The sequence below is a fragment of the Canis lupus genome, chromosome 8 (assembly GCF_011100685.1).
Source record: "Canis lupus familiaris isolate Mischka breed German Shepherd chromosome 8, alternate assembly UU_Cfam_GSD_1.0, whole genome shotgun sequence".
In the NCBI taxonomy this organism is placed as follows: Eukaryota; Metazoa; Chordata; class Mammalia; order Carnivora; family Canidae; genus Canis; species Canis lupus.
The window spans coordinates 10,412,368-10,426,337 of NC_049229.1; the positions used below are offsets into that span (position 1 = coordinate 10,412,368).

At 33.1% G+C, this 13,970-nt stretch overlaps 1 protein-coding gene across 6 annotated transcripts in view; it reads right to left on the reverse strand.

Moving 5' to 3' along the window:
• Positions 1 to 13,970, reverse strand: part of STRN3 (striatin 3) — a 120,632-nt gene that overhangs the window by 43,070 nt on the left and 63,592 nt on the right. For all 6 annotated transcript variants that reach the window (XR_005363099.1, XM_038544400.1, XM_038544401.1 and 3 more), the window contains 4 exons: positions 11,673 to 11,776; positions 11,149 to 11,222; positions 6,722 to 6,803; positions 3,987 to 4,160 (listed from right to left, as the gene is read on the reverse strand). Coding sequence is in view for 5 of the 6 variants with exons in the window: in XM_038544400.1 (XP_038400328.1) it covers positions 3,987 to 4,160; positions 6,722 to 6,803; positions 11,149 to 11,222; positions 11,673 to 11,776 (434 nt within the window). In the remaining variant the exon portion in view is untranslated. The remainder of the gene's footprint in view (positions 1 to 3,986; positions 4,161 to 6,721; positions 6,804 to 11,148; positions 11,223 to 11,672; positions 11,777 to 13,970) is intronic.

The window sequence follows — 13,970 nt, forward strand, 5'->3', positions numbered from 1 at the left end:
ACCCAATTCAGATGTATCTGATACCTCTAATTCCCTAGCCTTCATAGATTTGTTGGTCTTTTATGACTTTAATTGGCTTGTTCCTTTTATTATTGCTTCTGAATGCCCTTAGATTTATGGCATGGAATATTCCTCCATTTTCTTTCCAGCTTTCAAAATTGTTAAATTGAATATACTATCTGATGGACAGTATATCCTCTCATTCTTCCTACATATTCAGTTTTTTGTTTTGTTTGGTTTGGTTTTTATGTGTGAATATGTCTTAAAAAGTCTCTGTCATTTTAACAGAGGTTCCAGAAGGCACACAATGAAAATGTGGCTTTAATCCATGAGGTTTAAGCAAAAGTCTTCGTCTATGGTATTTTATAACAGTTCTTTGCCAACTATTTATTTACTATCCTCTCTCACTCTAGAAAGAAAACTAACAGAATAAAAAAAAATTAGTATGTCTAGATGAAGAGAAAATAAAATGAAATCAAGGGTAAGGTTGGTAAGTAAAAAAGATGAAAGGGGGTGGGAGGTTGGAGAAGCATGTCTGCAGGGCACAAATATACCAAGATTCCAAGCATAGTGAAAAAAGAAAGGGAGCAACTACTGGAGGTTCAAAGGTAAATCAGATCAATTACTAAGAAGCAACAAAGCCTTTCTTAGTTATAAGATCTAAGAGAACTCTGTCTTCCTGTGAATCCTCATAAAGTAGACACTTTGTGACATGATGCATTATACATCCAAAACATCCCCCTATAATAAACCAACAAATACAAGAGGGACACTCACTCAGCACAATCTAGTAAACATTACTCTAGTAGGGTTACAATTCAAAGGATACCCAATACTCCATCATAGCTAGCACTATGTGCCAGGCATTGTTCTAAAAACGCTCCCTTATTAATTTACTTCTTCTTCATATTAACCCTATTATTACTATTTTACAAGTGAGCAAACTGAGGCACAGGCAGGTTAAGTACTTTGCCCAAAGTCATAGCTGGTAAGTGGTAAAGTCACAATTTAAACCTAGTTGGTCACTCTTCAGAATAGAGGCTATACTTCCTCTAAGAATATGATTTAAAATTTGCCATTCCTGTACTGTTAAACATTAAGATTGCTTCTTTTTACTATTATAAATAAGAACGTAATAAACATCCTTCTGCTAAAATCTCATCATGTTAGATCATTTCTCTCATTTCTAGGAGTTTTCAAAGGCCTAAATAATTAGTGAACCACACACCTGCATTAGTGCAGATTCAGACTATACAAGTATACTTACTAAGATGGAAATCAGCCTTGATTAAAAACAACTATTAGCTAAACATCTGTGAACACATGAATGGATAAAGAAAATGTGGTATATACTATATATACAATGGAATTATTATTCAGCCATAAAAAGAAGGAAAATTTGTCATATGCTACAACATTGCTGAACCTTCAAGACATTATGCTAAGTGAAATAAGGCAGTCAAAGAAGGACCAACACCACATGATTCCACTTACATCAAGTATCTAAAACAGCCACTCATAGAAACAGAAAGTTGAATGGTGGTTGCCAGAGGATGGTAGGAGGAGGAAATAGGGAGTTGCTATTCAATGGGTATAGAGTTTTAGTCACGTAAGATGAAAAAGTTCTAGAGATGTACTTTACAACATTGTGCTTATAGTTAACAATGCTGCACTGTACACTTAAAAAATTGTTAAGAGGATAGATCTCATGTTATGTGTTTTTTGAAACACAACAGAAAAGAAACCTATTAAAGTTTTAATCTTGTAAAGGCAAGAAGCTTTACATGAAGATTAAGTCTGGTGCAGAGACTTAATTCAGACTCAGGTGTGCATTCCTCTAAATATTATAAATTCTGTGAACTACTTAGCCTGATTAGCTGACAAGCTTAAAAATGCACAATACTTTTGTTTTTTCTCATATATCACAAAAATATCCTGCACTTCCTAAAAGCCAGAGTAAAGAAAATAAGAGCTCTATTTGATGTCAAATTTTATTGAAGAGATTTTATTTCTCAGAAATAAAAACCCTAAAGCAAAGGCTTATGTTAACTTGAAAATTTCAGTACGTTTTATTTTTTTTAAGATTTTATTTATTTGTTCATGAGAGACAGAGAGAGAGATGCAGAGAGATAGGCAGAGGGAGAAGTCAGTTCCTATGTGGAACTCAATCCCGGACCCAAGATTAGGATCTGACCCAAAGGCAGATGCTCAACTGCTAAGCCACCCAGCCATCCCTCAGTACATGTTTTAAATAAAAGCATAATGTCATGATATAAAGCTATGGCATTAAATAATACTAGTTTATGAATTATACACATTATTCATTTCTGAAACTCTAAAGGAACTCAATAAACTTATCTATTTTTTCCATTCTTTTTCTTTTCTATGTCTTTCCAATCTTTTTTTTTTTTTTTTTAAGATTTTATTTACTTATTCATGAGAGAGAGAGGCAGAGACACAGGCAGAGGGAGAAGCAGGCTCCATGCAGAAAGCCTGATGTGGGACTCGATCCCGGGACTCCAGGATCACGCCCTGGGCAAAGGCAGGCGCTAAATCAATGAGCCACCCAGAGATCCCCTCCAACCTATGTTTTCAAGGAGACCGTCTAGTAATCTTAAAAAAAAAAAAAAAGAAAAGATTCTATCTGCCTATTATTAACTCCTTGCATTATCAAGTCTGTATTAACCAAAGGTACATCTGATAGACAAGAAACATCAAATATTGATGAAGACATGAAGAAATTACAGCTCATAAATTTCTGGTGGGAATGTAAACATAATTTAGCTACTTTGGAAAAGCATTTGGAAGTTCCTCGACAAAGTAAACCCAGAGGTACCATACGACTCAGCAATTTCATTCCTGGGTATATATACCCAAAGAATTGAAAACATATGTCCACATATACACCAATGTTCAAAGTAGCATCAGTCTCTATTTCAAAATGTAGAACCACTCCACACACCCATCAACTGGACAAGGAATAGATAAACAAAATGTGATATATCCATAAAAAAATATTATTTGGCAATAAAAAGGAATTTTGGATAAAGCTTAAAAAATATGAAGCTAAGGTAAGGTAAAGAAGCCACTCACAAAATAACCATTTATGTGAAATGTTCAGAATAGGGGCACCTGGTGGCTCAGTCAGTTACGTGTCTACCTTCAGCTCAGGTGGTGATCCCAAGGGCCAGCGGCAGGCTCCCTGTTGCAGGGGAGGGGGTCTGCTTCTCCCCCTCTCCTTCTGCCTCTGCCCCTCTTCCTGCTCGTGCCTTGTCTCTCTCAAATAAATAAAATCCCTTTTTTTTAAAGGAATGTTCAGAATAGGGACTCTATAGAAATATAGACTTTTGCCAACCACTGTTGCTTAGGGTTGGGTGTGAAAGGAGTGGAGGGGGCAATGGGGAGTGATGGCTAAGGAGTATGGGGTTCCTTTTGGGGATAATGAATAATTTCAAAACTAAGACTGTGGTGATGGCTGAGTGACTCTGAACATCCTGAAAACAAACCATATACTTTAAATGGCGGCAATGTATAGTATTTGAATTTTATCTCAGTAATGACATTAAATTTTAAAAAGTATAAATCGAGGCTTTCTGAACAGAAACATAACACAAAATCTTGTTTCTTTCACAAATAAGCCATTGCTAGTTAGAGAATACCATTATAATTTACTGAAAATACCCTAGCAAAAATTTAATAATCAGAATGTTAAAATAGCTCTGAACTACATGACATTACTCTCAAATTGAAATTTAAATTTTGCACCTATTTCAGATCTATACCCATTCTCTTGGTATCAAAACTTTAGATCAATTTAAAAAGCACCTAAACAGAAAATTTATTTGCCCACGGTACCATGTAGGAGGGAAAAAGTATTTAAATCTGAACTCTATCTGCTTTAAAAATTATTAACAGTAATAACAGAAGTAAAGAGATTCAGAGTACCTATTATATAAACAATGTTAACCTATAAGTACAGATCATACCTTTTGATTTCTTGTCCTTTTTGCTTGGGAGATTCACCTCCATTCAGGATCTGTTCTAAGTTCTTTGTTTCTACTGATCCATTTGGTTCTGAACTGGATAGTCCAAGTAATGACCTTACCCGCTGAGACCGTACATCTAATATTGTATCTGTATAACCTACTTCCTGAAGATATCTATAAGAGAAAATTTCAAATATTAAATTTCATATATTTATACCTGCCAACTTGTAGACTGGTGACAACACTAACACAGCAGTTGAAGAGAATAAACATGAGAAAAATAAGATAATAGTCTTAGACACTTGGTACACAAACATGGTAGCAGAATGAAAGAAGATATAAGAATTTTAGAAAACTTTCAGGTTTCTAGCTTACATGATGGTTCTATTCAATGAAATGAAGAATAAAGGGTCCAAATCTGGTTTATATAGTACATATCAAATAATCATATAGTATCTATGAAAGATACTACAACATGTATTAGGCACAATAGTAAGATAGGTCAAAGCTCAGAAGAGAACTGGACTCAATATATATATTTGGGAGTCATCAGTGTTTGACAGTATTTAAAGCCATAGATTTAAAAGAAGTTACCCTGAGAAAAAGCTCTAGAACAGAAAGCCTGGGGACACAGACATCTAGAGGGCTAGAAAAATAAGAGGAAATCAAAGAAAATTAAAAGAAAGCACTTGAGAAGTAAGGGTGAGAAATGACAGTGCAGAGAAAGAAAAAAGAGCTCAAAAACGAAAGAATAATGTCAAATGTTTCCAAACGATCAAATAGGAACCAAAAAAAGCCTTTTAAATGTGTTTGTGAGTAGCTTCAGTGGAGTATCAAAATGGAAAACAGAGTACACAGGTGAGAAATGAACAAGGAAGACTACAGAGATAAACTACTCTCAGAGAAAGATGTGGAGTGACAAGAGTATTATTCAAGGCAATTACATTAGGCTTTTATAAGAGAAATATTGTACAACTGATTTCTCTATAGCTATTGCACTCTTCTAAAACCTGCAATTCTCTTTTTAGGGAAAAAAATGCCATCACACTCTAACCATGTGGTCTGAAATCTCATACATCCCTGGTAAAAAGAACTGACTGACTCATGGGCATTTATTTGATCAAGTTAAGCCAATTTTTACTAAAACATGGAGTCCCCTGTCATCTTGAGAAAAGTGGTTTTCAATAGAAAAGATTAAAACTGATATACAGAGGAGCAGAAAACCAGAGAATAAGAACATAATCCTGAATGTTTCCATTCCCTGGCCAAATCCTCAAGTATATGTCAACTCTTGTTTTTCAGAGACTCAGTTATTTATTATTTAGCACTTGCCTCAATTCCACTTCTACCTGAGCATCCTTCCAAAGAATAATGTTTTACTAAAGCTTGTGCAAATTTTAGTCACTACGAGTTTGGATTGATAGTTTCAAGAGTTTGAATGAAACATCAGAAACTAGAGTAAGAAATACGAGGTTTAAATACATCTATAGAAAGGAAAACAAAAAGTTAAGGGAGTTCTCACCTGACAGCCTTCATATTTTCAGTGAAGTAGAACCTGAGGGTGCTCTAATGAGTAAGGGAGAATGGGCTGAGATATGGTAAAAGTTTAGAGTATCATCTACTGAGGGCAATGGTAGCAGGAGATGACCGGGGTTATGGAGAAAGACTCTCTATGTTTGTACCAGAAACCATGAACATGTAGTAGTGTTCAGAGGATTCTGTGATTTTTTTCCCAAGATTTAATTAGAAATAAAAGCAGGAGACAGCAAGACTAAATTAGGGCTCGGATACTGCAGGTATAGTAAAATGACTTGTAGGAGAGGAGTAAGAGAGGGCAGCAAGAAAGCTAAGGGTACTATTAAAAGGGTGATGGATCATGGGGTCTAAGCTTGAGTTAGGTAAATAAAAACAAGAAAAACCCATATCAAAAAAGAAATAAAACAAAACTAACCAGAGCTAAAGAAGCTAAAGGGGAAAATAGAGGATGTAAAGATCTAGGTAAGGTCAGAGAGTAAATAACATGGGAAATGGGGTGGAAAAGGTGGAATATAAGGTAATTGTTGGATCATGGAATATTCCAGAGTAGGATAGTTCTAGGTAGTAATAAAATCAAGGGTCTGACCACATTTCACTGGGTTATTGAAGTGAAGCTAAAGATGTATAGAGTTGAAAAGAGTGAATAATTGTAAATTACCCAGAATATCAGTTTGTGTATCAAAGCTTTAAAAATGTAAGGGGAGAAACAAACAGATAAAAGACAATAAGTAAGATATGCCACACCATTACTTCTAATACAGCAAAGAATTCAAACATCACAGAGATCCTCAAAAATTCAATTAAAAGTAGGATTTGACAAGCTAAATGAAAGGTTTCAAATAACCAGTTAAATTCCTGTATAAACCAGTCATACTCCTAAACAAACCCAAGTATGTGAATTCTACAATGATGGGAATGAGAGTATCCACAAGTATGAACTGTATTGTTTTTGTTCTGGCCTTCCAGTCATCCAGCTTTTATGACATTCTATTCTACAAATAAAAAAACATCATCCTGAGCAGTGTTCAAAGGAACATTCAGAGAAGACAAACTTTAAAAAGATCCAAAAGTCTAATAAAGAAAGCAATATGAAAACTCTACACTGTTCTATCAAATATTTTTTTCCTTGCAAAGTGACTGATTATAAGCACTTTCATGCCTAGATCCTTCTAGAAAACTGAAAATGAACCATTACTTACTGTCTTAACAGCTGTCTGCCTTGCTTCCACGTTAACTGGCTATTCTGAGGTGCCGTGGGAGCTTCTGTGTCTTTGGTTTCTTCTAAAAATTAACACATACACACATACACAGACAATTTCATACTCATTATTTCAACTCTTGAAAATATTGCCAAAGTTCTCTCAGGGATAAATTCCCACAAAATATAACTACGTATTCTATAAAGGACAGAAGTAAATTAACAACTATTCAGTATTTACTGTGAGTCACTAATTTTAAATGTGTCTATCCCAATAACAACCCTCCTTGTTTCAAAATTGGGAAAATCCAAGAGTAAACATTAACTATTCTACTAAGGATTCAAAAACCAGAAGACTAGACTTTGAAAAGGTTTTTTTTTTTTTTTTGAACTAACAGAATTCTGCTGGGTTGAATGCTTTTCAAAAGTAAAAAGTATTAATCAGCACTTAAGACACACTATATATATAAAACTCCTGAATAACTTAATTTTGAGTCTAAGTCTGTAACATAACACTTTATGTAATCAATTTCATTTTTAGAACTAAAACTTAAACCAGAAAATGGTTTCTACTACAAGTAAAAAGTCATATTTTATTCTCAAATAAAAGTATATGCATTAAGAGAGTTTAATAAATTACAGGGGTGCCTCAGTCGTTAAGTGTCCAACTCTTGATTTTGGCTCAGGTCATGACCTCAGAGGCATGAGATCGAGCCCCACATCAGGCTCCACACTCAGCAAGGAGTCTGCTTCTATCCTTCTCTCTCCCCCTTTGGCCCCTCTCCTCACTCTCTAATAACTAAATAAATCTTTAGAAAAAAAATACTATAATCTGAGGTGAGTCAAACTCTCTGTAAGTATCCCTAGAGAGATTTAAAACTATGTATCAGCACTAATGATATTATAGAAACATTTTCCTATAAATTCACAGTATGAAAATAAAGCAGAGAAAAGAGAATCATAGAAGGTCAGCCCTTAACATGTTGAGAACCCTTAGCATGGCTCACAGTTATTAAGCTCTTATTCTCATGATTAGGTCATGAGAACAAATACTTGCTGGTGGCAGGCATTATTTCTCTAACTGTAACAATCCCATTACTAACATCTTTTCATTCTTTCCCTGAACACAGAAATTTCTAAGATTTCTAGAAATAATTATTTCATTCGAATAGTCCTTCTATTTTTTTGTTTATAATTTTTTCTATTTATACCATTTGTTTGCTTATAATTACATATAATACACAACCACTAGGGAAAAAAAATATTTTTAAAAAGAACTGTAACTGCCCCAAAATTCTATCACCAATAGTGCTAGTAGTTGAGACTTTATTATCATTCCTATTTTTCATCTCAAAATACATACATAAACTTCTCCTTTCTTTAAAAAAGGAGGGGGGCAATATGCACACTGCAGTATAAGCCAGTTTCGACAACGTATCTGAACATTCTCTTGATGGTGATAAATATAGATTAATATCATATAAAATAATTACCTAATATTCCATAGAAAGTATATGCCTATTTAATTTAACCAGTCCACTAATGTTGGTATTAGTTTCCACTTTTCACTATTATAAATAATGTTGCTAAGGATATCCTGGAAGTACATCAGAAGCATACAGCTCAATGAATTTTTTTAACACATCAATGTAACCAGTTCCTAGATGAAGAAACAAAACATTTATCAGTACCCCAAAAGCTTTCCTTGTGCCCTCTTCGTCACTAGACATTCCTGAAAGGATATCAATACTATCTTGATTTATAAAAACTAGATTTTTGCACTTGACATACATGAAATCATGTATATCAATTTTCAGTTTCATATTAAGGTCCATGTGGTCAAGTGTAATTACTATTTGTTCACTTTTGCTGCCAAATAGCATTCCATTATGCTAAACATCACATAGTATCACTGTATCCATTCTAACACTGCAAGTTATTTGTTTCCAGATTTTTACTGTAAGATACTATATATAAACCTTATGATGACCATGTGTATGCCTTTTAAGGAGTAGAGTAACTAGATGTAGAATTATCAAACCACAGAGCATGCTGCTATGGCTATGTTACCTTTAGTATCACAAACCACTTTTAGAGCAATTCTATCAACTTTCAATACCAATACCAATAGGTATGGTTGTTCTAAATTCTCATCAACATTTGAATTTTTTTCTCTTTCACATTATATTTAAGCCATTATGAGAGGTGTCTCATTGTTTACACTGCATTTTGGTTGTATTCCCTCAATAAGTAATAAAACTGAGCATCATTTCATCTACTTATTGGCCATTTGGATATCTTCTCTTATGAGCTGCCTTTACAAGTCTTTCGACTATTTTTCTAATGTTAGAGATTTTTTTCCTAAATGCATGACAAAAAGCTCTTTATATATTTATTTGCAACCCCTTCTATAGGATTAGGTTTAGGATACATACACAATATTGGTATTACTGAGGCACAGGTATAAAAACATGCATATCTTGTACTTCTGTCAAGACAGTATTTTACACTCTTTTTTTACATTTTATTTTGGGTATTTACAAAAGGCAACACTAATTTGTTTAATGTCTATCTCAATCTATACTTTGATATAAATAATTTTATTCTATTTTGTTTGCATGTTGTTTCCTGTCCGTCGCTTCAATGCTTCCCCCCACTCAACACCGTGATGTTTTTCTACATCAATAAAAGCAATCTATTTTGCAATTACTGTTTCCCATAAATAAAATACTTGGATGTCATTGTATTCCTCATGTTGAGGAAGTTTTAACAGTTAAGTTTACATAAATAAAAGCAACAGGAATTATTTTTATCTTACCTCAGTTGTAGGCAGTAGAGATTTATCTGCTAATGATTTGTTTTACACAAGCTGTTGCACTCACACCAGCTAGCCAATTCAGACTCTAGCCTCAGGAACAATGTGGCTGCAACTAGCCACCTTCCTCACTTTTATACAGACCAAAGTGTGGGGGACAGCTCTCGAGTTAGAAAGTGAATACTTATTTTGTGAATATTCTAACCATATCAGAAAGAAAAGGAGTCAAAGAGAAGCATGGTTATCTGAATCCATTAGGTTTTCTCTATTGTAAAGCTACTCTACTCCCTCTACCTGCAATAAGACTACTATAGTGAACAAGGCCAAAAATATATAGGCCTTCCGTCATTTTATCATTTATTTTTGCTTTCCCAAGGATGAGGCCATAATATTATTCCCTACTATCAAAGTGAACTTTCATAATCATAATCACTGAAAAGCCAGATCAAAGAAAACCCATGCTGCTCTTATGTTGGTCTTGTAACTTCATCTTTTTTCTTAATTTATATATATATGCCAACAACTTGAAAATATAATAAATGGTAAGATTAGTAAATGAAGAAAAATTGTCAACAGTAGATTGTATGTATGAAGTGTTGTGCCAAGTTCTAAGCACTTAACATTAAATTTAATATTAAATTAACTACTTAATATTAAACTAAAAGCCAATTAATTAAATTTTTAAAATTTACTTTTGCTACCTAACTAAAAGAAAATCCATACATATGTTTTCTTTCCCTACTATATATGCTTTGACTTTATTAGATATGGTACAACTACAAGAGAGGAACAACTGTGTATCCAAATAAAGACACACTTTTTTCTTGTCATAGTAACGAGCATCCAAGAAGAGCATAGAATTCAAACAGACTGCACCATCAAAATGTGTATGTGAGTTTTAAATATACCTGAAATCAGAATATTCCCAATACTGTATAATATATATCAAAATATTTATTATTAGATGTTTAGACTATTCAAATTGTAATCATGTATAACCTTAAAGTTAACATTAAACTGTTAGTCTTTTCCTATATCCAGCTGTCTCTTTCCAGCATAATTTCATCAGATATTACTCTCATACTCACTATCCATTTAGTTTAGTGCAAGATGCAAGATTTAGTACAGTACAAGATGAGGAGATTTTTTTTTTCCTTCTCTTATCCTTATTTGGCTGCCTAAAAGGTTTCCAAATTCAGATTTTCAATTTTTGGAATTAAATTGTATTAATTACAACTTCTCCAGATAAAAAGAACTTTATAATAATAAAAAATTAAGCTTATACAGAATAAGAATTACCTACAAGTATAGAAAAGAACTGTTTCATTACCTTTCACCTCTAATTAATAACAAAAATGCACCCACAATTTTACATAGGTTTCAACACAAGGAAAACAGGAAAAATATCTTTAGGATTGACGTAGATAAAGCTACTTACTTACTTTATTTATTACTTTCTTCAAAACATAGACAGTATTATAATAGTCAACCATCTAACCAATGCTATCAAAGCAAAATGAGGGTGAAGAAAACATGTCTGTTACATAAAAATGAGCTTAAACCAATTTTTCTTGAATTAGGTCAGGAGAAGGTTACAGAGGAATCAAGTTTACCTGATTCAAAAGTTGGCATTTTCAAATCACCTTGGTTCAGTTCTGTGCCATATTTTAATTTGTGATATTTTGCCCTGAAAATTCAATAATAAATTGTTGAAAGAAAAATATTTTCCCCTTTTCTACACAGTTAATACTGGTATATATTTCTCTAATAACAAAACATAGTATGAATGTCTGTTTTTAATCTTTATTTGCAAACTAAGAAAAAAAAAGAGTACTGCTGTAAAAGATAAAATGTAAATTACCCAATTAACATATAAACCTGAATAAAAGATAAGTTTTTCCTGATCTCTGGAGAAAAAAGAAATTCCAAAACTTAGATTCTATAATAAAAGATATTATTTCACTTTTAAAGATTTAAATATTTTCTTTTTCCATCATAAGAATCAAATCAAAGTATTATCTTGTATTTTGGGCACTGGTTTCATATCTTTCAAAGAGCTTTTAAATACAATGTACACTAGTATAAAAAATACTTTTCTACTTTATATTATACACACAAGAATATGAGGAACGCCTACCTTTCTTGTTTTAATGCGTACTCTAACATCTTTATTCTTCTTACTAAGTCCTTTTTCAAGTTTTCTTGACCTTTTCTTTCTCCTTGCAAAAATGCTATCCGGGCCTAAAAACAAATAAAAGGTTTTTTATTTTTATTTTTTCCTAACAATACACAGGGAACCAAAACTAAGAAAACATGACAGCAAGCATTAAAATTTATAAAAGCAGTCAACCAAACTTTGTTAGATAACACAATTATTTTAAAAATAAACATGACCATAAATCAGCTATTTGCTTTTAATCTTAAGGCCTCTAATAATAATTTTTACATAATCATAAAAGGAAATCTTGCATATAACAATTAAACCTACTTCCTAACATGTAAATCATAAAGAACTAAAAAATATTATTTTCATAAAATATTTTCCCAAAATGATACCAGTTGTTTAAAAGAATACATAAAAGCATTTTCCTTATGAAATACTTAAAAATTTATAATCTCTTCTATTCTACCCCCCCACTCCAAATTCTTTCAATTCTTGAAATAACACCACAGAGTATTTCAAATAGTTTAAGTAAAGCAACAGTATGTTCAAAGAATTCATTACTTTGTTGTCATTTTTCTACCATGAGAGGAAATTTTTCTTTTTAATTGCCTTATTTTTTGTGAGAGGCAACTCTGTATCCTTTTCTGGCCCCTCCTATCATGTCAGTCCATTTATCTACCAAACACTAAAAAGGAATTTAAAGAGACTGTGTGGAGACGTTTGCCATTATGCACATAATTAAAATAAAACTAACTTCCAAATGGGGAAAAATGCTCTTGCTGTGATAACCCACAGGTGTATTGTTGATTTAAAAAAATAAGGGCTACCAGGGTGGCTCAGTTAGTTAAGCTAAGCACTGGATTCTCAATTTCATCTCAGGTCATCATCTCAGGGTGGTGAGACAGAGTCTTAAGATTTTTTTCCTCTCCCTCTCTCTGTCCTTGCCTCCCCCCCCTCCCTTGCTCTATCTCTGGGAAAGAAAGAAAAGAAAGAAAAGAAAGAGAAAGAGAAAAAAAAGAAAAGAAAAAAGAAAGAGAAAGAAAAAGAAAGAAAAGAAAGAAAAGAAAGAAAGAAAGAAAGAAAGAACGAAAGAACGAACATACTGTTGCTTTTTAGCATCTTTTCACGTCTCTTGGTCCTCCGTATGTCATATTTTTTAAAGAAAAGAATCTCTAACTCCTTAACACCTGAGAAGTTAGACAACTACATAGTACTTCCAAATGCAAATTTCAGAACAAAAATAAAACATCTAGAAGGAATGGGAACTATTCAGAATCTAATAGTCCAATATCCTGAAGAGAAAAGTAGCATTTATGATTCTTTTGAGCTACAATGTCCATTTCATCATACAGCCTCAAATTCTGATTGTTTTTTGCCCGCATCAACTTTATTTCACCACAGTAAGTGTACTTAACATCCATAATCGCCATACAACATCCTTACAGTATTATTGACTATATTCTCTATGCTGGACTTATCGTTCCCTAATTTATCCATTCTGTAACTAGAAGTTGTGCCTCTTAGACCACTTCACCTATTTTGCCCACCCTTCCAACATCCTCACCTCTGGCAACCACTAGTTAGTTCTCTGTATTTATGACTCTGTTTGTTTTTTTTGTTCGATTTACTTTGTTTTTTAGATCCCACATAAAAGTGAAATCATATGGTATTTGTCTTTCTTTGGCTCATTTCACTTAATATAATACCTTCTAGGTCCATCAATGTTGTCGCAAATGGCAAGATCTCTTTCTTTTTATGACTGAGTAAATATTCCATTATGTAACAGTCTATCTTTTCTTTTATCTGTTTGATAGATTAAATTTACACATTTCCACCAATGGTGCATAAGGGTTCTCTTTTTTCCACATCCTCACCAACACTTGTCATTTCTTGTCTTTTTGATATTAGCCATTCTGACAGGTCTAAGGTGATAGGTCACTGTGGTTTTGTTATGCATATCCCTGATTACTGATGTGAGCATCTTTTCATATGTCTCTTGGTCCTCCACATGTCTTATTTGGAAAAATGTCTATTCAGGTCCTCTGTCCATTTTTAAACCAGATTATTATTTTTTAAATTTAATTTTGGGCGTTCAGTTGTTTAAGTTCTTTATATATTTTGGATATTAACCCCTTACAAATATATCATTTGTAAATATCTTCTTCCACTCAGTAGGAAGTCTTTTCATTTTCTTGACTGTTTACTTCATTGTGCAGGAGCTTTTCATCTTGGTGCAAAGAGTTTATTTTCGCTTTTCCTTCCCTTGCCTGA